The following is a 22,284-nucleotide window of genomic DNA, read 5'->3' on the forward strand; positions in this document are numbered from 1 at the left end:
AGCCCGAGGGTCGTTGTGCTGACTGCTGTTCTGGCTTTCTGTTAAGGGCGAGTTCCGCTTGAGCACCGTGCCTCAGAGGTTAGTAATAGTTTACACCGGTAGTAAGACTCAATCTTTAATGACTTCATTAGAAATGTGTGTGCATGGAATTGGAAGTTAAATGTGACAGTGATGGGCCAAAAGATCAGACTTTAAGTCCGATTCTTGTTAAAATGAATATTACTTAAACATTTAAAGGTATCAGTAACATAACTGACCAGAAGAAAGTAACGTTGGTCATTGATTTTATTAGGCTTATTGTATTAATTAAAAATTAAGCATTCATAAATTAAGCATTATTGAGTGTAGTAGATATGGATGACAGTGATCCAAAATAGATAAATAAATAAATAATCTGTGCACGGGGCATTTGAGAGATTGTTGTACAGCACCCCCCCCCCCCCCCCCTGTACTGTAGGAATTAGGGAAAGTCAGTTTACTCAGATTTATGTCAAAGATTGATTTACTGTATAAATGCAAATTTTCACAATTTTAGTATGTGTACTTCATGTTCTTATGTTACAGATTTTAGAAAGACAATGAAATTGGCGGTTCCCATCCATTCTGGAAGGTGAGTATGTAAAACGGAAGACGCTCCAACAGTAAACTCACATAGGGAGTATTGTAAATGCATTCTGTTGCCTCCCATGGCTGTGTTCCCATGGCATGGCAGCTGCTTCCACTGGGACAAGCAGGTTTCAAGTGATCTGGGGTTCTAGGACTGTAAAAGACAATACTTTTTTATTGAAAATAAACTGAAAAATAATGTGTTTCTATTTAAATAATTTAGGCTTTTTTTTTTTTTTTTCATTCTGGACAACTGTAATTATTTAATGAGATAACATTTAGTGAAAAAGATGCAGCAGACCACCCAAGTAACCCCCTGAACTGGCATTGAGACCCACGACAGTCATTGTACAACCTGCAAAATCACTTGTTTGGATTATCATTGTCATTATCAGCATCTGATTCTATGTACCCCCCCTTCATTGATTTTTGCAGTCTTCCAAGTTCCCTTTGTGAAACTGGCTTGACCAGTCTAACCAGCCTACTTGAATCTATAAAGAACTGGCCCTTGCACTTCAACAGATTCAAACCTGTATGAAGGACTATCTAAAGTGACCAATCATGTACTGCATACTAAACCACCTGTGGAAATGGAGGCCACTTTGTGTATAGTCCCTTGAGTTACCAGGTGCGATTGTGGGCTTAAATGAAAGACTTTACTTGCTTCAATTATTTAGACACTTATATAGATATTACTGCAGATAATCGACTTTGTTAACTAGATATACAAAACAAACACACACACACACACGCACACACACACGCACACCTCAATCTCCTAGACCCCCAAATCTGCAGTTGTCTTGAGGGCCAGGACTGAATGGCAAGTCAAGCAGTGTGGTCACAGGACTCACATAGCCACTGCTCCACATTAGATTCACAATAAAAAAGGAAATTTCATTGAATAACGGCAATTAAAAAGAAGGATGTGCACGGCGCTGATCTTAATTGTACCCTTTAGTTTATTACAAGTCGAGTGAGTGGGCAGGGGTCTATGGGATCCAAGAAAAGGATCACAAAGCACGGTCCAAAACACCGAGAACCCCTCACGCTGTCCATCTGAAATGCATGTAACATACTTTGAAAACCACTCGCACTGTCCATCTGAAATGCATGTTTTATTTTCTTGTTGCTTGCTTTCAGCTTTCCCAGAGGTTTCTTTCTCTTGAGCATAGTCTTCTCTTTCCGTAGAGTTTTAGCATCCCTGCCACACAGCCAGTCATCTTGCCGAGTCTCTCACTTGAGCTGCCTGGTGTCTGGAAGAGAAGAGGAAAAAAATTAAAATCTATCAATCAAGCAACCATATCATTGAAATCTGCAAAGCACATCCCCTTACTAAGTGATGCAAGACCAGCGATATGGGAGGGTGAGATTGTGATAATCACAGGGAGGACAGAGTGTATGACGAGTGCTTCACAGTACTACCTCTGCTGGAAATGGAATTGAATTAAAGAAAGTCATTTGCACTGACTGCCCCCTTCTCTCTACATTTCTTATCTATGGAAGACATGGATTTGCCAATTCTAGTTTGGAGATGTTCTCCTTAATCAGCTCTGGTGATGCTCTCGTCTCATTCAGCAAGACCCCAGCCCAAGTGCTTTTAACTGTAATCATTAATATCCCAAAAGGTCAAATGTTTTTTCATTTAATATTCAGTTAAAGATAATACATAACCATTTAGTTTGAGAAACTATTACCCTAGTCACAGTGCCTTAAATCATACACCATCATGATGTGTTGAACAAGGTGAATGGCAAATCACACGGCTTCAATGCATGTTGATCATGCATTAGTTAGGTAGTGTGGACAGGGTATATACAATGGGAGTTTCGATTTAAAAAGGAGTGTAATAACTTTGCATATGTTTACATTTTATGCTTGTGAGGAAGACAGGGATAAAAGTATACCCCATGGTAATTGTTTATTTATTAGTTTTCAAATGTTTAGTAAAACGTCGTCTATTTTTTGATCTCGTTGGTACAACCGACCCCCTTTTATGGTGGTGTGGGGGGGTCGCAATCTGGTATAAATCTCCACATTTTTGTAAAATTACTTTACACTTCAAAGATGCAACATTTTTCAGTAAAATCAAATGCCCAATAAAGTTTGCATCCCGGGCAGAGAGAGAACACAACCGTAAAACGTCATTAAGTGGGGTTGGAATTGCAGGGGAGGTGAAGGGAGGTTTCAATTCCGAGTGACTGTTTTGTAAGCATTATGAATGCTTATTCACCACTGCTACACCCCGTTAGAAAATTGACCACAAGAGGACGCCATATTGCAGATAGGACTACCACTGCATACTTACACAAGTAATAGACATGTATGAGATTATGATCTCTGCCTCTCTAATATATATTTCACAAGAAACATGCCTAGTCCTTGCTAGACAGACATGCATATATTCTATAAAACAAATATTTTATATTTACCAGCAGACCCTGTGAAGTCCAGCTCTTCCGAGTTCTTTCTTTTGTCAGTTTTTGTCTTGGCACTGGTCTGTGGAGTTTCATCAATTTCACATCTAACAAAACACCACAACACATTTTGTATTCCTGTAAACCCTGTACAAATCCTGTAAAAAAGTCAAACCAGAATGTTACATCATGCTGAAAGCGAATAGAAAATGATATGTTGCAAGTCCTATTAAAATGATTCAATTTACCTTCATCATCGTCATCCTCATCAATGCTCCTCCATCATCTTCGAACTCATCACCAAAACCATCTTCGTCCATGCTGCCCAGGAACACCTCTTCATTATCAAGACCTTCATCCAAGTATGAATCAGAGTTTTCAGCGAATTTCTTCCCTTCTGGACTTGCTTTTCACATTGCTGTAAGGCGTGTGTAAAGTTTAACTGATTAATATAATATATTATATATATATATATATATATTATATATATATATATATACACACACACATACTTTTTTTTTTGTTGATCGTTACAGAAAAGCAATGTTTTTTTGTTTGTGCTTAGCGCACCATTGGGAAAATTTTCTCATAAGATTACATTGTAAAATGAAGCTTTGCATAATTTGCTTTTAAAGAGATTATTTTTCTATTAGGGATAAAAATTACTTACTTATGTAACATGGGAAATTAATAATATGTTGTTTCCAGAATTTGTGTATCAGTACTGTATATGACCAAGAAAAACTGGAATAAAGAATAACCTCTTGTATGTACCAGAGCCTTACCCAGCAAAGTCCAGACTGTCACCTTCCTCCAGTGCTGTAAAGTAGCCCTCTCCTTCATATGAATCTGTGGTGAAAAAGGGAAATGACACTATGCTGGCTCCCTTTGACTGCTCCTCAAACTTTACATAGTTCATGCTCAGGTATCACAGCTAGAAGCACTTTTACTCAAGACAAAGTTCTCAAACAACCCTTCTTTCAATGCAGGGCACTTTGATTCCCACATGATTCACTATCTCTACATTCTCATTTAGGAAGTCAAGCATAACATAGTCCGCCTATGAAAACAGATATAGTTGGAATTCAATTATGAAATTTAGTTGACCGTGAAATTAACATTTAGACAAAGCTAAAAGCAGTGCTTCTTCGTTTGTACTTATGCAATAGTCTTGATTTCTAATCTAGGGTTCAAATTAGAATAGTTTTCTGTAAGGTTAGTTATAACATATCTTTAATGTTACACTTTAACGTTATATTTTTGACACACCCACATATATCAGTTATAAACAAATCTCCAGAACATATTTCATTCAATTGGTGTACTTTATGTTTTTATCCACCGCCATACTACTTATGTGACTGAAGCGAGAATATTGCCAAAATAACTTTTATGTACAGGGATCTGTAATATCGTACTTCTTATTTAGACATGTAGCTCCAGCACTACTTTACCGTCTACAGTGCCTTAAAAGCATTTTAGTATTTGCAGAAAACGTCACGATTACTGTATATCTGGAAACATTTAATTACTGTTGTCTGTTTATAAACCCCATACTACTTTGCAAAAACAGTCAAGCTAAGTCACGATGGAGATTAGGATATGAAACTGTGCATTTCATACAGTTAGCAATAAGCAACAAACATACTGACTGATAATATATACAGAATATCCACGTTGGAGAAATGATCATATTCTCATCACTGGTACTGTTCAGTGACTCGAACGACACAGCGCACACAGCTCCAGCGTAGCGTCTCAAGCATTCTCAATCACCAACAAGTAACATCAGAAAATGAATCGAAAGCTTTAAAATACACCTATAAACAGTTATATAAATGAGAAGGTTATCGTTGTTCAATAACTGAGTTTTGCACTGTGCTAGTTGTAGGTTTGAAAAGTGTGGTCTGCGTGAGCGTAGCACTCGCCATGTTCCGTGTAGCTCAAGTGAACGCGTTAGTTCCCTTAGTTCCACCCAGGCGTGGAACACTTTCCACATTCAAATCATTGTCCGGCTCTTCATCTTCTCCACTCATCTCTCCCTGTTCGTTTTCCTCCTCCAAACCACCTCCAAACAGCTCCAGCTTGCCCTGCTGTTTCACAGGCATGTTTTCAAGCATGGAGGGATTTTTTGTTTTGTTTTGTTTTTAACACAGCAGAGAAACATATCGACACCCGGAAGGAAACAACTATTAAATTGATTCTGACTGTTACAACAGACCGAAAACGCAAAAACAACATTATACAAAAACAAAACAAAACAAAAAAAAATGCAAACAAATGTCAGCATGCAGAGCGTGACTTTCTGATTGACGGGCTCTGCATTGTAAGGGGTCAAAGTTGAAGGCTGGTTCTTACATCCACGTGATCAATGATCACTGTGCTCAAGGAAGTCAGACTGTTCTGCACGGTGTTAGTTGGAGGTTATTCAGAAGTTTGAAGGGCTGTTTGTTTTACAATTAACAGTACATAATTATGAAACCCTTCATGCAATTTCAGCACTTATTCTGGGCAAGTAAAGTGGTGCGTAATTCACGAAATGTAGGTAAGTAAGGTAAAGAAATTGAAGGAAAGAATACTGCCTTGTGGAGAATATACTGTGTCACCGTCATTAGCTCTGTGACAGCACAGGTGGATGTAACATTTTGCAAAGCAAATATTTTAGTAAGGAAATTTGCAAGATGAAGTACAAATTAAATAGAACACATGTAGGCTGAAGTCCACAGTGACAAAAGCTCAACTAGCTTCTCAGTGTTGATAGGTTTACTCTTAAACGTGATAAGCAATTATATATGTATATATATATATATGTGTGTGTGTGTGTGTGTGTGTGTGCGCTTTAAAGTTTACTTAAATTGTGCCTAAAGTTATATTCTTTCAATCTTTCCTAGTCCCTGTTGGACTGTGTCTCGGTCAGTGGAGACGTATATGCTTCCATACAGCACTCAATCAAGAGGCACAGCACTGCAGTACTCCAGTGTTAAAGCACTTGACGTCTAAAATCCGATCAACTGGTCCCATCTCCGTGGCAGAGTACATGAGAGAAGTCTTAACAAACCCGGTCTCGGTATGAGACACTTTGAAATACATCAAACTAAATATACAGCCTTTATTTCAGGCTCTCCAATCCCAGTCCTGGGGGGGCCATTCCACTCCAGGTTTAACAGGTAAAATGAGATCATGAATTACTTCAGGGTCTGGCGGGAGGATTAATAGGTTCAGTTAAACAATTTAGGATTTGGCTGGAACAAAGACCAGGTGTGGAATGGCCAACTTTGCACACCCCTGCTTTATTTGCATTACAATTCAAGCATTTTAGAAAACAATCAGGTCTTGGCACTGTAAGCATGTATAAATAATATGGTGTCTAGCAAGAAAATCTACAGACACTTCCAGCTAGGAATGCTGCAGTCAAAGTGAAAAGCAGAGGAAACGGGTTTACTGTACCACTCTACAATGGTGAAACCCCTCTTAACATACCTAACTTCATTCCTTTTTCTAGGGTTATTACGTTCATAATGATATGCTGGGAGCTGAAGGAGACTTTATTACCTCACCTGAAATCAGTCAGATCTTTGGAGAGGTATGGTAGAATGGTGTACTTGCTCTGTCTGTTTGCAACTGAGAGTCACTGGAATATCATGAAATCTAACAATGATCAAAAAAAAAATCTTGAAGAATAATTCATTTTTTTTATACCAAGAAACCAAGACTGCATGTTGGATAATGTTTATGTGAAGAATAGATGTACTTTTACAAATTTCCAGTAGTTGTTACTGACGTGCAGGATCAATAGCTTTCTGTAGATGTGTAGATTGTTGAATTGTTTGTGTCAGTCAGGACAGAAGGTGGCTAGCATGGTGTATTTTGTTCCATTGGTAGTTGCTTGGGATCTGGTGTGTGAGCGAGTGGATGGCTGCAGGAAAACCAAAGGAGTTTCAGCTGGTGGAGTTTGGGCCAGGTCGAGGTTCTCTCATCAGTGATGTTCTGCGGGTGAGTCACCAAGAAAGTTGCCTGTGATTGGTACAGGTCTGAGAGGGTTCTGATATAATTGGGGTGGGGGGGGTCTACTGTGTCTTGAGGATAATGATGACTAACTAACCTGGGACACATTATTTCTCGAAATTCTTTACTGTTTAAGAGCTTCTCTGTGTTCTCATTTTTTGAACTTCTTGATTGCAGTACAACAGACATTCGATAGAGGGAGCCATTGTGCTATAATAAAGTATAGCACACTGAAGCTATGAGGATAAATAATGCTTGCCTAAAATGCAAGCTTGTTTTTTTAAACTATTCAAGTATATGTTCTTTAATAGAAGTCGGATGATTTTGCAAGCTGTTCAGATAAACTATTCAAGTAAATGTTCTTTAATAGAAGTCGGATCATTTTGAGAATTAAATCTTCAAGTATTAAAGCAGCTGAAGTCAGTGATGGGTTAACGGTGTCTCTCCTATTCTTCAGGTATTAAAGCAGCTGAAGTCAGTGATGGGTTAACGGTGTCTCTGCTATTCTTCAGGTATTAAAGCAGCTGAAGTCAGTGATGGGTTAACGGTGTCTCTCCTATTCAGGTGTTCAGGCAGCTGAAGTCAGTGATGGGTTAACGGTGTCTCTCCTATTCAGGTATTAAAGCAGCTGAAGTCAGTGATGGGTTAACGGTGTCTCTCCTATTCTTCAGGTATTAAAGCAGCTGAAGTCAGTGATGGGTTAACGGTGTCTCTCCTATTCAGATATTAAAGCAGCTGAAGTCAGTGATGGGTTAACGGTGTCTCTCCTATTCTTCAGGTATTAAAGCAGCTGAAGTCAGTGATGGGTTAACGGTGTCTCTCCTATTCTTCAGGTATTAAAGCAGCTGAAGTCAGTGATGGGTTAACGGTGTCTCTCCTATTCTTCAGGTATTAAAGCAGCTGAAGTCAGTGATGGGTTAACGGTGTCTCTCCTATTCTTCAGGTATTAAAGCAGCTGAAGTCAGTGATGGGTTAACGGTGTCTCTCCTATTCTTCAGGTATTAAAGCAACTGAAGTCAGTGATGGGTTAACGGTGTCTCTCCTGTTCCACAGGTGTTCAGGCAGCTGAAGTCAGTGGTGGGTGAATCAGCCCTGTCTGTTCATCTGGTGGAGGTGAGTCCCAAGCTCAGTGAGGTGCAGTCGCAGAGTTTGACTGGAGAGGACAGTCAGGCTGCAGACAACGAGAACGATCCTGTGTACCGCAGAGGAACCACGAAAACAGGGCATCCCGTGTACTGGTACAGAGGCATAGACGATGTTCCAAGAGGTACTGTCAGAGTAACGATTATTTTCAACGTAAAGCGATCTATAATACACAGTGAGCTTGAATGGCGAGCTGGTCTGGATATGGAATTAGATCTTTACTATGTGGAGCTGGGTTTACACTGTTCTCATGCTTCCAGAACGCTGAGATGGAATTAGATCTTTACTATGTGGAGCTGGGTTTACACTGTTCTCATGCTTCCAGAACGCTGAGATGGAATTAGATCTTTACTATGTGGAGCTGGGTTTACACTGTTCTCATGCTTCCAGAACGCTGAGATGGAATTAGATCTTTACTATGTGGAGCTGGGTTTACACTGTTCTCATGCTTCCAGAACGCTGAGATGGAATTAGATCTTTACTATGTGGAGCTGGGTTTACACTGTTCTCATGCTTCCAGAATGCTGAGATGGAATTAGATCTTTACTATGTGGTTGTTAAGATCAGTCACTGATGTAAATCTTTTTCCTTTCTAACTAGGCTTCAGCATTTACCTTGCTCATGAGTTTTTTGATGCCTTGCCTGTCCACAAATTCCAGGTACAAGTTGTTGTTATTATTATTATTATTATTATTATTATTATTATTATTTATTATTATTATTTTACCAAGCTGATCATGTCCGTCTCGTTTTCTCCATGACTGTTGATACTGTCCTGCCTCTCCTTTCCCTGGTTGTATATCACTGGGATTGCAATCCAATCCATATTCAATATGCACAATCAATTCAAGCAACAACTGTTTCTCTATAAACTAACCCGCCATCCTCCTGCAACTCATTCTATACTGTGCTTGGAATGTTTTCAGACTCATCATGTATCTTTTGAAAAAAACAAACATAAGGGGCACTGCACCTTTAATTTGTGATTTTCTTTCTTTCTCTAAATAAGTTTGCACATCCCCATACAGGAGCAGTGTCTTATACATGAAACTAAAGGGGTGATTGCATTTTCACAGGAAACAGATGTGTCCCATTGTAGGAGTATAAACCCATGTGACTCTTTGTATGGTTATACAGTATATATGTATATGCTACTGATTCACACTCTTGTAGACAAGCCTTGGGTCTTGGGATGTCTTTCCTTCCTTGTAAAGGTGACCTGTTTTTGTTTTTGTTTTGTTAGAAAACAGACAAAGGCTGGCGAGAGATGCTGATTGACATCGATCCTCAAGTGGCCAACAAACTCCGCTTTGTTTTAGCACCATCTGCAACTCTGGCTTCCTCCACCCTTGTGCAGGTTCAATATTCATGTGATTCATTGCTTCAGTCTTGCAGATTTGAATCATTTCAAAACAAAACTTCTGTTTTCCATTAAAGCGTTTTCTATAGTACATGCATTCACGCTGTATTTGATCTAGTTTAACAGACACTTTAATGGACTGCCAAGCCTTGCATCATGTAGATGTTTTCAGCACAGTTATTAATCTCAGGCCCTGCTTGCCAGTGCTGGTGCTGTCCTAGGTGCATCACATCTAGCTGATGCTGTTTTCAATTTGAAAAAGGGCATTGTAAAATGTCTGAAGAGTTGCCAGGTCCCTTCACTTGGTTTTACTTTACACAAGGGTAGCAGAATGCTAGTTAATAAAGAGAACAGACGTGTTGTGTTCGTTTAGCTGCCACTGCTGAAACAAAGGCTGGTGTGAACCGGTTACCCCATTCCTTCTTAAGTGTGCATCTGAACCACGCAACAAAAGACCTTTTCACATTGTATAAAGTTCTAGAGCTTTTCATGTCGTGTCAGAGTTCTAGAGCTTTTCACATCGTATCAAGTTCTAGAGCTTTTCATGTTGTATCAGAGTTCTAGAGCTTTTCATGTCGTGTCAGAGTTCTAGAGCGTTTCACACCGTGTCACCTGCAGGGCTCCCAATGGGAATGGCAGTCCACACTTTCACTCACACAGTGAAATCACTGTGTCATTCACACAATAGTGACACTAAGCTGTAAAGAGCATTCGTTAAAAAAGCTTACCCTGGTAAAATGTCCAGTGTATAGCTAAACAACTGGACTAGATTGTTATAAAAAATGTTTCTTTTGCTTGTATAGGCTGATGAAGAGAGGGATCATGTAGAGGTGTGCCCTGAGGGCGGAGTCCTGGTTCAGAGACTGACCAATCGGATCAGTGAAGATGGAGGTGCGGCTCTGATTGCAGACTACGGACATGCAGGAGACAAGACGGACACTTTCAGAGTGAGCAGAACAGCCCTGTGGCTCCAGATACACTCCATGGTTAGCTAGGCAGTATAGAGCTGCAGGTACAGTAGATACACTCTATGGTTAGCTAGGCTGAGTGTGTATAGAGCTGCAGGTACACTCCATGATTAGCTATGCTGAGTGTGTATAGAGCTGCAGATACACTCCATGATTAGCTATGCTGAGTGTGTATAGAGCTGCAGATACACTCCATGGTTAGCTGTGCTGAGTGTGTATAGAGCTGCAGATACACTCCATGATTAGCTATGCTGAGTGTGTATAGAGCTGCAGATACACTCCATGATTAGCTATGCTGAGTGTGTATAGAGCTGCAGATACACTCCATGGTTAGCTGTGCTGAGTGTGTATAGAGCTATAGAGCTGCAGATACACTCCATGATTAGCTATGCTGAGTGTATATAGAGCTGCAGATACACTCCATGGTTAGCTGTGCTGAGTGCTGCAGTGTTAGCTATAGAGCTGCAGATACACTCCATGATTAGCTATGCTGAGTGTATATAGAGCTGCAGATACACTCCATGAGCTTAGCTAGATGCTGAGTGTTAGCTATAGAGCTGCAGATACACTCCATGATTAGCTATGCTGAGTGTATATAGAGCTGCAGATACACTCCATGGTTAGCTGTGCTGAGTGTATATAGAGCTGCAGATACACTCCATGGTTAGCTGTGCTGAGTGTATATAGAGCTGCAGATACACTCCATGTTAGCTGTGCTGAGTGTGTATAGAGCTGCAGATACACTCCATGAGCTTAGTGTGTATAGAGCTGCAGATGCTGCTGAGTGTGTATAGAGCTGCAGATACACTCCATGGTTAGCTGTGCTGAGTGTGTATAGAGCTGCAGATACACTCCATGATTAGCTAGGCTGAGTGTATATAGAGCTGCAGATACACTCCATGGTTAGCTGTGCTGAGTGTATAGAGCTGCAGATACACTCCATGGTTAGCTGTGCTGAGTGTGTATAGAGCTGCAGATACACTCCATGATTAGCTAGGCTGTATAGAGCTGCAGATACACTCCATGGTTAGCTATGTGTATAGAGCTGCAGAGCTGCAGATACACTCCATGATTAGCTATGCTGAGTGTATATAGAGCTGCAGATACACTCCATGGTTAGCTGTGCTGAGTGTGTATAGAGCTGCAGTGATGGTTAGCTAGTGTGTATAGAGCTGCAGATACACTCCATGATTAGCTATGCTGAGTGTATATAGAGCTGCAGATACACTCCATGATTAGCTATGCTGAGTGTGTATAGAGCTGCAGATACACTCCATGATTAGCTATGCTGAGTGTATATAGAGCTGCAGATACACTCCATGAGCTAGTGTATATAGAGCTAGATACACTCCATGATTAGCTATGCTGAGTGTTTAGAGCTGCATATCTGCTTAGCAGATCATCACTCCATGGCTAGCTGAGTGTATATAGTGCAGATATCCATAGCTAACAGTCATGATATCGCAGTGTTTCATATCTGCTTACAGAAGATCATCTGGAGGGTAGTGATACTATAACAGTCATGATATCGCAGTGTTTCATATCTGCTTACAGAAGATCATCAGGAGAGTAGTGATATTATAACAGTCATGATATCGCAGTGTTTCATATCTGCTTACAGAAGATCATCAGGAGAGTAGTGATATTATAACAGTCATGATATCGCAGTGTTTCATATCTGCTTACAGAAGATCATCAGGAGAGTAGTGATATTATAACAGTCATGATATCGCAGTGTTTCATATCTGCTTGCAGAAGATCATCAGGAGAGTAGTGATATTATAACAGTCATGATATCGCAGTGTTTCATATCTGCTTACAGAAGATCATCAGGAGAGTAGTGATACTATAACAGTCATGATATCGCAGTTTTTCATATCTGCTTGCAGATCATCAGGAGAGTAGTGATATTAGAACAGTCATGATATCGCAGTGTTTCATATCTGCTTACAGAAGATCATCAGGAGAGTAGTGATACTATAACAGTCATGATATCGCAGTGTTTCATATCTGCTTGCCGTAGACCTGTGTCTGTAATATCTGAGTGGCAGATCTTGACAAGATAAGCAGAGTAGGCGATCAACAGTAACTGTTGTAGTCATAAAATCTTGTTGGCTGGGAAAAAATGGGAGAATTTCAGTAAGTGTGGTTAATACTCTAAATAGGTGTCTTTTTTTTATTAGTAACCTTTTACAAATATTGGCACAAAGAAATGCATATTTGTGCAAATAAACTGTCCACAGAAAAGGTTTGAACACACGCCATGAAAACTGCTTGCGGTCTCTTTGAATCAACATGGATTTAGCTGAAGGCAAGGAATACGTAAATAGTATCTGTGTCTTCATGTAATTACCTCTTTCATGTTCTGCTTTCTGGCACAGGGTTTCCATGGTCACAAACTCCACGACGTCCTCGTGGCACCAGGAGCTGCAGATTTAACAGCCGATGTGGATTTCAGATACTTAAGGAGGATGACGGAAGAAAGGGTGCTCTCTTTTGGACCAATCACACAGCAGCAGTTTTTGCGGAACATGGGTATTGATGTCAGGCTGCAGGTAGGGTGCACAGAACTCCTTAGCGCTTTCTGAGTGAGCTTTAGATTAAAGCAATACATCAATGTGCTCCACATTAATAATCCTCATTGTTCCTAAATCTCTACCCTATATTCTATACACCACCACTGTCCATAAATAAACACAAAGACACTTTAACAAAATGAAGAAGCTGTTTATTCACTAAACACATTTATATTCTCCACACCGCCACTGTCCATAAATAAACACAAAGACACTTTAACAAAATGAAGAAGCTGTTTATTCACTAAAGTCCACGTTTATATTATCCACACCGCCACTGTCCATAAATAAACACAAAGACACTTTAACAAAATGAAGAAGCTGTTTATTCACTAAAGACGTTTATATTATCCACACCGCCACTGTCCATAAATAAACACAAAGACACTTTAACAAAATGAAGAAGCTGTTTATTCACTAAACACGTTTATATTATCCAGTTTGTGGCAGAAGCTGAATCCTGGGGTTGATTAACCACACTGAGATTACTGGAAATTAAAATAAGCATTCTCTCTGTCTTACAGTAATGATTTTAGAATGGTACTGTGAATCATCCTTTAATCTTACTGCTATCAATCTGAATGATCCGAATACATTTAAATACCACCGCACTTCATGCTGCTGTGTAACCTGTACTAGTTCAGATTCAGGAGAATGGAATTATATTGCAGATCTTTATCTTTTCCAGGTACTCCTGAGGAGTTCTACTGATTCATCCACACGGAAGCAGTTAGTTCAGGGATTTGACATGATGATGAATCCTGAGAAAATGGGGGAAAGATTTAAGTTTTTTGCCCTGGTTCCACACAGCAGAATAGCTGTTCAACCACGGGGGAAGAAAGATGAACAGAAAGGAGCAGCTGCACCGCCTGTGTCTGGTTTCACTGAACTGGAGCTCTGAACCGACTCGTCAGTGTTTCCAGGTTATCAGTGGAAGCAGACTTAGCTTGCACACCACATTCAATGCAATACCAGGCTGGCTTGTACACTCTCAGTGCAATACCAGGCTGGCTTGTACACTCTCAATGCAATACCAGGCTGGCTTGTACACTCTCAATGCAATACCAGGCTGGCTTGTACTGCAACACTTTTTTTTTTTTTTCTGTGTGTTGAGGGCTAATTCACCTGCCTATCTTCTGATGCCTGTCGTTACCTCACATCTGTCTCAAGTTACAAGTGAAATAAGTGACTCTCACCCTAGCCCCGACTGTACAGTAGCATATACTGTATTATAAAAAACATCCTACACATACCAGAATTGTCAGTCTGTGCTTGTAAGATGCCCAGTGAGATTCACATGCTTTTTGTGAAAGGTGTAACAGTAGAATAGGACCAGGTCTCATGTTGGGGAGTTGGGGAAATTCTTTATGTCTGGACAGGATTGGTCACCTGGATGGGGCTTACACTTGATAGTGGCTGCCCTGCTTTTAAATAGCTTTGCAAAACCCCTTTATAAAATGGTTAATGCTGTATTCTGAATCGGTGTCAGCAGCACAGCAAAGTGATTACAATATTTCAAACATTGCATTCTTGTAGCAGGAATAATAGTGACACTCATTTCAGAGAAGTTAAAGACAGACCAGGAAAGGGTCTTTGTTCATGCAAATCTAATACTGTGTTAAATAGTAATAAGTGGTATATGTGTCCTGCCTTTGGATATTCCTGGGGGGGGGGGGGGGGGGGGGCTGTGTTCTTTAGTTCTGTGTTATGTTGTCCATAAACTGATCTTCAAAGCAACCGCAAATGGAAAAATGCAAGACTTCTTCATTATACACTAAGAGGCATCTGATTAGAGTAGTGCTTCACTGTGTTCAGCACTGTTAATACAGCACCGTTAATACAGCACTGTTAATGCAGCACAGTTAATAGAGCACTGTTAATACAGCACTGTTAATAGAGCACCGTTAATACAGCACTGTTAATGCAACACAGTTAATAGAGCACCGTTAATACAACACTGTTAATACAACACTGTTAATACAGCACTGTTAATACAGCACTGTTAACAGAGCACCGCTAATAGAGCACTGTTAATGCAGCACAGTTAATATAGCACCGTTAATACAACACTGTTAATACAGCACTGTTAATGCAGCAAAGTTAATACAGCACTGTTAATGCAGCACTGTTAACAGAGCACCGTTAATAGAGCACTGTTAATGCAGCACCGTTAATACAACACTGTTAGTACAGCACTGTTAATGCAGCACAGTTAATAGAGCACCGTTAATAGAGCACTGTTAATGGAGCACTGTTAATAGAGCACTGTTAATAGAGCACCGTTAATAGAGCACTGTTAATGCAGCACTGTTAACAGAGCACCGTTAATAGAGCACTGTTAATGCAGCACTGTTAATGCAGCACTGTTAACAGAGCACCGTTAATAGAGCACTGTTAATGCAGCACCATTAATACAACACTTAATACAGCACTGTTAATGCAGCACAGTTAATAGAGCACCGTTAATAGAGCACTGTTAATGCAGCACAGTTAATAGAACACCGTTAATAGAGCACTGTTAATGGAGCACTGTTAATAGAGCACCGTTAATAGAGCACTGTTAATGAAGCACAGTTAATAGAGCAGTTAATAGAGCACTGTTAATACAGCACTGTTAATGCAGCACAGTTAATAGAGCACCGTTAATAGAGCACTGTTAATGAAGCACAGTTAATAGAGCACTGTTAATACAGCACTGTTAATGCAGCACAGTTAATAGAGCACCGTTAATAGAGCACTGTTAATGAAGCACAGTTAATAGAGCACTGTTAATAGAGCACCGTTAATAGAGCACTGTTAATACAGCACTGTTAATGCAGTGTTATCTACGTGTTTGATCTGTAATGTGCTCAAGGGTTGCCCAGGTTCTGCAATGGAAAATTCGAATGTGTTGGGATTCTAATTTTCACCAGGCATTTCCAAGTGTCTAAAGACCCCATTTAGACAAAGCAGGCTCTTTGTAATGCTTTCTTTTGGGGCTGCCATTCTCAAGCCGATTCCTGTTTTTGGATAACAAGTAACATGCTTTTCCAATCAGCGTGCTCCAGTCCCTGAAAGGCTGTTCAGTCAGGGCTCACAAAGGAAAGCTTTTTTACTGTCGTTGTCTTGAATTCAAAATAGAACCCTAAAAACATGTAAAGATGCTTAGTTTTATTAAATCTGCAAGTAATGAAATATCCAAAACACCTGCCAATCCAGCAGCAACTGATGTTCAAAAGATTCTCAGGAACAAGTCATTCAATTCTCATTAACAGTTTTCTGTTTTGCCTATCATATCAGAGGTCCTACAAAAAACTAAAATACATTTCCATTCAGACATTTCTATTGGTAGCTTTTTGCTGACCAGTGAAACTGCATTAAATAGCCCTTATTTCATTGCCACTGGTTCATCATAGAACTAAAACTTGTTACAAACATTAAATAAAACGAAGTATAAAACATACAGCACTTTCAATACCAACTCAAGGTTAGATGTGTTAACCCTTTAAGGGTTTTTTTTTGCCTAAAGTCTGTTTCAGCCTTTTGTGATAAGACTTCTTATACCTTAAAGGGAATTTAAAAAATAATTTTAAAAAAAAGTACTTTGTGAACAACTTTTAAAATGGACATTTTTTTACGAGGTTCTAAGTCCATTTGCTAAACCCTCCAATTAAATACGGTTTTTGTTATCATGTTTCATATGCTGGTTACACTTGGGTAGGTTGACAGATGGCAGGCTGTTGGTATCCTGTTTTCACTGACAGTTAAGCCATGCTGTGTGGATCAATGGTTTTGTTTTAAATCGCTGGTTTGGACGTGTCTCCAGCGTCTGGTTTTAATTGATAGGCCATATTATTGGGTAACAGGACTTAATAATACAGCGGGGATCAAGGGATCAGTGTTGATTCATACTGTGCTGTACAAGCTCTATCTTGTTTCAGGTACAACTTCCAAGATCAGACTTCTTTCACTTAAGCAGATGTGCTGCTTTCCACAGTACTGTCTGAATTTGTATTTGGCATAGGTAACATCAGTCAGGAGATGTTCTGCAGGGTGGTCTGTGTGGGTGGAGGAAGTGGGTTATGCTGGCTCTCAAAGTTCATCAGCTGAAGCGTATCAGATGTGTGAAATGGATATTCCTTTCTCTTGCCTCAAAGCCCTGGGAGATCGATGCAGTTTCTGTGTTTGTAATACAGTGATGTTAAGGATGCTCTGATTTATAGTTCATCTTTCCCATTGCCTTACACTCTGAATTTCTGCAATCAACAATTTAGGCTTTATATTACATATGCATATTTTTTGGAACATGTTTCTTCTACATGTATTTCAGTCACACACAAGCTTAGCCATGAGCAGTGAAACACACAGTGTGAGGAAGCTTAGCCATGAGCAGTGAAACACAGTGTGAGGAAGCTTAGCCATGAGCAGTGAAACACCATGTCTGTGAGAAAGCGTAGCCATGAGCAGTGAAACACACAGTGTGAGAAAGCTTAGCCATGAGCAGTGAAACACAGTGTGAGAAAGCTTAGCCATGAGCAGTGAAACACAGTGTGAGAAAGCTTAGCCATGAGCAGTGAAACACCATGTCTGTGAGAAAGCGTAGCCATGAGCAGTGAAACACACAGTGTGAGGAAGCTTAGCCATGAGCAGTGAAACAGTGTGAGAAAGCTTAGCCATGAGCAGTGAAACATAGTGTGAGAAAGCTTAGCCATGAGCAGTGAAACACAGTGTGAGAAAGCTTAGCCATGAGCAGTGAAACACCATGTGTGAGAAAGCGTAGCCATGAGCAGTGAAACACAGTGTGAGGAAGCTTAGCCATGAGCAGTGAAACAGTGTGAGAAAGCTTAGCCATGAGCAGTGAAACAGTGTGAGAAAGCTTAGCCATGAGCAGTGAAACACCATGTCTGTGAGAAAGCTTAGCCATGAGCAGTGAAACACAGTGTGAGAAAGCTTAGCCATGAGCAGTGAAACACCATGTCTGTGAGAAAGCTTAGCCATGAGCAGTGAAACATAGTGTGAGAAAGCTTAGCCATGAGCAGTGAAACACAGTGTGAGGAAGCTTAGCCATGAGCAGTGAAACACAGTGTGAGAAAGCTTAGCCATGAGCAGTGAAACACAGTGTGAGGAAGCTTAGCCATGAGCAGTGAAACACAGTGTGAGAAAGCTTAGCCATGAGCAGTGAAACATAGTGTGAGAAAGCTTAGCCATGAGCAGTGAAACACAGTGTGAGAAAGCTTAGCCATGAGCAGTGAAACACCATGTCTGTGAGAAAGCTTAGCCATGAGCAGTGAAACACAGTGTCTGTGAGAAAGCTTAGCCATGAGCAGTGAAACACCATGTCTGTGAGAAAGCTTAGCCATGAGCAGTGAAACATAGTGTGAGAAAGCTTAGCCATGAGCAGTGAAACACAGTGTGAGAAAGCTTAGCCATGAGCAGTGAAACACCATGTGTGAGAAAGCTTAGCCATGAGCAGTGAAACATAGTGTGAGAAAGCTTAGCCATGAGCAGTGAAACACAGTGTGAGAAACCTTAGCCATGAGCAGTAAAACACCATGTCTGTGAGGAAGCTTAGCCATGAGCAGTGAAACACACAGTGTGAGAAAGCTTAGCCATGAGCAGTGAAACACTATGTCTGTGAGAAAGCTTAGCTATGAGCAGTGAAACACTATGTGAGAAAGCTTAGCTATGAGCAGTGAAACACAGTGTGAGAAAGCTTAACCATGAGCAGTGAAACAGTGTGAGAAACCTTAGCCATGAGCAGTAAAACACCATGTCTGTGAGAAAGCTTAGCCATGAGCAGTGAAACACACTCAGTGCCTATGCTGTGTTCTCATCACATTTAATGCCATTTTTTAATGTTTAATGTATTTGAAGCAAGAGGTCATATCAGAGAAGACAGGCATTAGAATGGAGTCGAATTTGTCTGTGAATTTCATTTGGTCAGTGAATCTAAATGAAAAAGGCAAACCAGACCCTTTTCTTCTGGTTAAGGGAATAATTGCGATTTCTTTTTTTTAAAACCAATAAATGTTCCAGGCATGAAACAAGTATCACATTTTATTAGTCTGACATTGAGGTTAATTATTATTATTATTAAATATTCATTGATTTTGACATTATTGATACATTTACACATTTGTTTAATGTGGTACTTTTCCTTTTTTTTTTTTTTGCAAAGAAAATTACAAGTGCCCGGCAGGGTGAAATTACCACAGCGCTCAATGAACATTCACAGAGTATTCTTTATATAACAAGTGTAATGTATGGAACAGAAAGTATGTTTAAACATCAATTAAACTGCACTCAGAGAATTACTTTCCGTAGATCAAGCTCTGCATCTGCTTAGCAACGCAGTGTAATCTGGAACAACACTATTCACAACCATTCTGTCATTGGACTGGAATCAAACGCAAGATACAGTGGATTCCAAAATGTGACACTGTAAAGAATTATACACATACACAAAAGTGTAACCAAAAAACAATCTTTTTTTTGGTCAGGTTCTTGTATAATAATTGGTATCAAACAACTAGCTTTATTTGTATGGTTATAATGGGATATACCTATTGAGATAAATAATCCACTTGTTTTAGTCTTCCTTTGGTCTGAAAAAAACAATAAACTTCCAGCACATATGGAATACATATTGTGCTTCGGGTTAGTCCTTCAGGTGCTGGATTGAGGCTCTTTTAATTAGTTCAGAGCAAATGACCAATGAGAAGGGAGCCCTTACTGAAATGAGTAAAGTGAGTCCACTGCAGAGTGTTTCAGACTGACCAATGAGAAGGGAGCCCTTACTGAAATGAGTAAAGTGAGTCCACTGCAGAGTGTTTCAGACTGACCAATGAGAAGGGAGCCCTTACTGAAATGAGTAAAGTGAGTCCACTGCAGAGTGTTTCAGACTGACCAATGAGAAGGGAGCCCTTACTGAAATGAGTAAAGTGAGTCCACTGCAGAGTGTTTCAGACTGACCAATGAGAAGGGAGCCCTTACTGAAATGAGTAAAGTGAGTCCACTGCAGAGTGTTTCAGACTGACCAATGAGAAGGGAGCCCTTACTGAAATGAGTAAAGTGAGTCCACTGCAGAGTGTTTCAGACTGACCAATGAGAAGGGAGCCCTTACTGAAATGAGTAAAGTGAGTCCACTGCAGAGTGTTTCAGACTGACCAATGAGAAGGGAGCCCTTACTGAAATGAGTAAAGTGATTCCACTGCAGAGTGTTTCAGACTGACCAATGAGAAGGGAGCCCTTACTGAAATTAGTAAAGTGAGTCCACTGCAGAGTGTTTCAGACTGACCAATGAGAAACAAGCCCTTACTGAAATTTAAAGTGAGTCCACTGCAGTTGTTTCAGACTGACCAATGAGAAGGGAGCCCTTACTGAAATAGTAAAGTGATTCCACTGCAGAGTGTTTCAGACTGACCAATGAGAAGGGAGCCTTACTGAAATGAGTAAAGTGATCCACTGCAGAGTGTTTCAGACTTCCAATGAGAAGGGAGCCCTTACTGAAATGAGTAAAGTGAGTAAGAGTGTTTCAGACTGACCAATGAGAAGGGAGCCCTTACTGAAATGAGTAAAGTGAGTCCACTGCAGAGTGTTTCAGACTGACCAATGAGAAGGGAGCCCTTACTGAAATGAGTAAAGTGAGTCCACTGCAGAGTGTTTCAGACTGACCAATGAGAAGGGAGCCCTTACTGAAATGAGTAAAGTGAGTCCACTGCAGAGTGTTTCAGACTGACCAATGAGAAGGGAGCCCTTACTGAAATGAGTAAAGTGAGTCCACTGCAGAGTGTTTCAGACTGACCAATGAGAAGGGAGCCCTTACTGAAATGAGTAAAGTGAGTCCACTGCAGAGTGTTTCAGACTGACCAATGAGAAAGGAGCCCTTACTGAAATGAGTAAAGTGAGTCCACTGCAGAGTGTTTCAGACTGACCAATGAGAAGGGAGCCCTTACTGAAATGAGTAAAGTGAGTCCACTGCAGAGTGTTTCAGACTGACCAATGAGAAGGGAGCCCTTACTGAAATGAGTAAAGTGAGTCCACTGCAGAGTGTTTCAGACTGACCAATGAGAAGGGAGCCCTTACTGAAATCAAATCAATACATGATGTAGGCAAAACAATAGCATAACATTACGTAGGTGTTCCAGTATAAATTGTTTGAACTGGAGAAGAAACCTTCGTCTCTTGTTTAGAAACGTCCCAAGATTATTTCAGAAAGACTTGGTATGGCAAGGAATAGACATTTAAACAAGAAAACATGTTTTTTTTTTTTATTTTTTTTGTTTTAAATACACAAAATATTTTTTTTCTCCTCACACTCTGCTTATACTACGCTAGACTTTTCTATGGAATGGGACAGTCAATATAAATATCCATGCTCTCACTGTTTCATTTGGTCCAAGCTTTAACCCTTTTCTGGCTGTGCTGTTGAGTGCAAGTTTTGTTCCCACCAGGTAATATTTTCGTAGCCTCTAACACGGACTTCAGTAAACTAGTATTTTATGGCTTGTAAGAAGGCAGTGAGATAAAAGACAAGCTATATCTCAGTTACAAGTTAACACCCACACCTGTGTGACATTCCTGGCCTAGCCACACAGTCCTTAACAGTCCAGTGTACATGTGTGGTTGCTAGGTAACAATCTGGCCAGGCAGACCCAGCAGAAGCAGTGTGTGCTTGGTTCTGGTGGAGCAGTTCCAGGTTGCTTTGTGAGCGTACAGCGGCAGGGCCCCTGCACTCTAGACTAGCCCGTGAACAGATTTCTGTGATTAGGGATCCTCCTCCATGTCGTCGAGGTTGGGTGCCATTATGAAGTGCTTGGGGTGTGCAAGGCTGTGCTCATCCGCATACTCCTCCCAGCGTGCGTCGTCACTCTCGTGTGTGATGTAACGCTCTCCTTTCCGAGTCTCAAACTCCCTGAGATCCAGCCAAGTCTGATAATCCTGGGAGAGCAACGCAAAATTCAATCCATTAACAAACACAAATGAAGCTTATATTATTAAGAGAGACATACTAGGGTTACAGCCGCTACCACGTCTACCGTACAGGGTTATTTCGGGTAGCCGTTTATCTCGGACAAATAGCGTTTGCCATTCCCATTCCTTTTAAAAACAAAGGCATGATTTATACCATGTTAAGCACGTCGTATACTTCGGGCAAACTCAGCTGATTGGATTTCGTTATGTGCCATTCACATAGATTTAAATATCAAACGCACTGCTTTATATTCTAG

At 40.4% G+C, this 22,284-nt stretch overlaps 2 protein-coding genes and 1 long non-coding RNA gene across 6 annotated transcripts in view; 1 reads left to right on the forward strand and 2 right to left on the reverse strand.

The window, feature by feature from the left end:
- Positions 1-909: 909 nt before the first annotated feature.
- Positions 910-5,333, reverse strand: LOC121317640. 2 transcript variants are annotated; one of them, XR_005950518.1, is made up of 5 exons: positions 4,676-5,333; positions 3,809-3,872; positions 3,272-3,441; positions 3,039-3,181; positions 910-1,862 (listed from the first exon to the last, which is right to left on the reverse strand). It is a non-coding gene; the product is annotated as an uncharacterized LOC121317640 (long non-coding RNA). The 2 variants fall into 2 exon arrangements; XR_005950517.1 differs by lacking the exon at positions 4,676-5,333 and having other exon boundaries at positions 3,809-4,669.
- Positions 5,334-5,400: 67 nt separating this feature from the next.
- Positions 5,401-14,325, forward strand: LOC121317639 (protein arginine methyltransferase NDUFAF7, mitochondrial-like). Its single transcript, XM_041253784.1, has 10 exons — positions 5,401-5,568; positions 5,915-6,090; positions 6,526-6,606; positions 6,906-7,016; positions 8,082-8,295; positions 8,772-8,830; positions 9,415-9,528; positions 10,335-10,478; positions 12,881-13,054; positions 13,764-14,325. Exons 1-10 carry the CDS (start codon positions 5,499-5,501, stop codon positions 13,974-13,976), a joined length of 1,356 nt encoding a protein of 451 aa, XP_041109718.1. The 5' UTR covers positions 5,401-5,498; the 3' UTR covers positions 13,977-14,325.
- A 7,041-nt stretch (positions 14,326-21,366) lies between these two features.
- The window catches only part of LOC121317641 (serine/threonine-protein kinase D3-like), an 86,511-nt gene continuing 85,593 nt past the window's right edge, over positions 21,367-22,284 (reverse strand). For all 3 annotated transcript variants that reach the window (XM_041253788.1, XM_041253786.1, XM_041253787.1), the window contains exon 19: positions 21,367-21,994. In XM_041253788.1, coding sequence (XP_041109722.1) covers positions 21,821-21,994 — 174 coding nt within the window. In that variant the 3' untranslated portion in view covers positions 21,367-21,820. The remainder of the gene's footprint in view (positions 21,995-22,284) is intronic.

Source organism: Polyodon spathula, chromosome 6, assembly GCF_017654505.1.
Source record: "Polyodon spathula isolate WHYD16114869_AA chromosome 6, ASM1765450v1, whole genome shotgun sequence".
Lineage (NCBI taxonomy): Eukaryota > Metazoa > Chordata > Actinopteri > Acipenseriformes > Polyodontidae > Polyodon > Polyodon spathula.

What these genes read in the sequence shown, in the direction of transcription:
- LOC121317639 (XM_041253784.1), top strand. Translation starts at nt 5,499, where the DNA reads ATGAAACCCTTCATGCAATTTCAGCACTTATTCTGGGCAAGTAAAGTG. An exon ending in TCTTAACAAACCCGGTCTCG is followed by an intron (nt 6,091 to 6,525) that starts GTATGAGACACT and finishes TCCTTTTTCTAG; the next exon opens with GGTTATTACGTTCATAATGA. An exon ending in TCAGTCAGATCTTTGGAGAG is followed by an intron (nt 6,607 to 6,905) that starts GTATGGTAGAAT and finishes TTCCATTGGTAG; the next exon opens with TTGCTTGGGATCTGGTGTGT.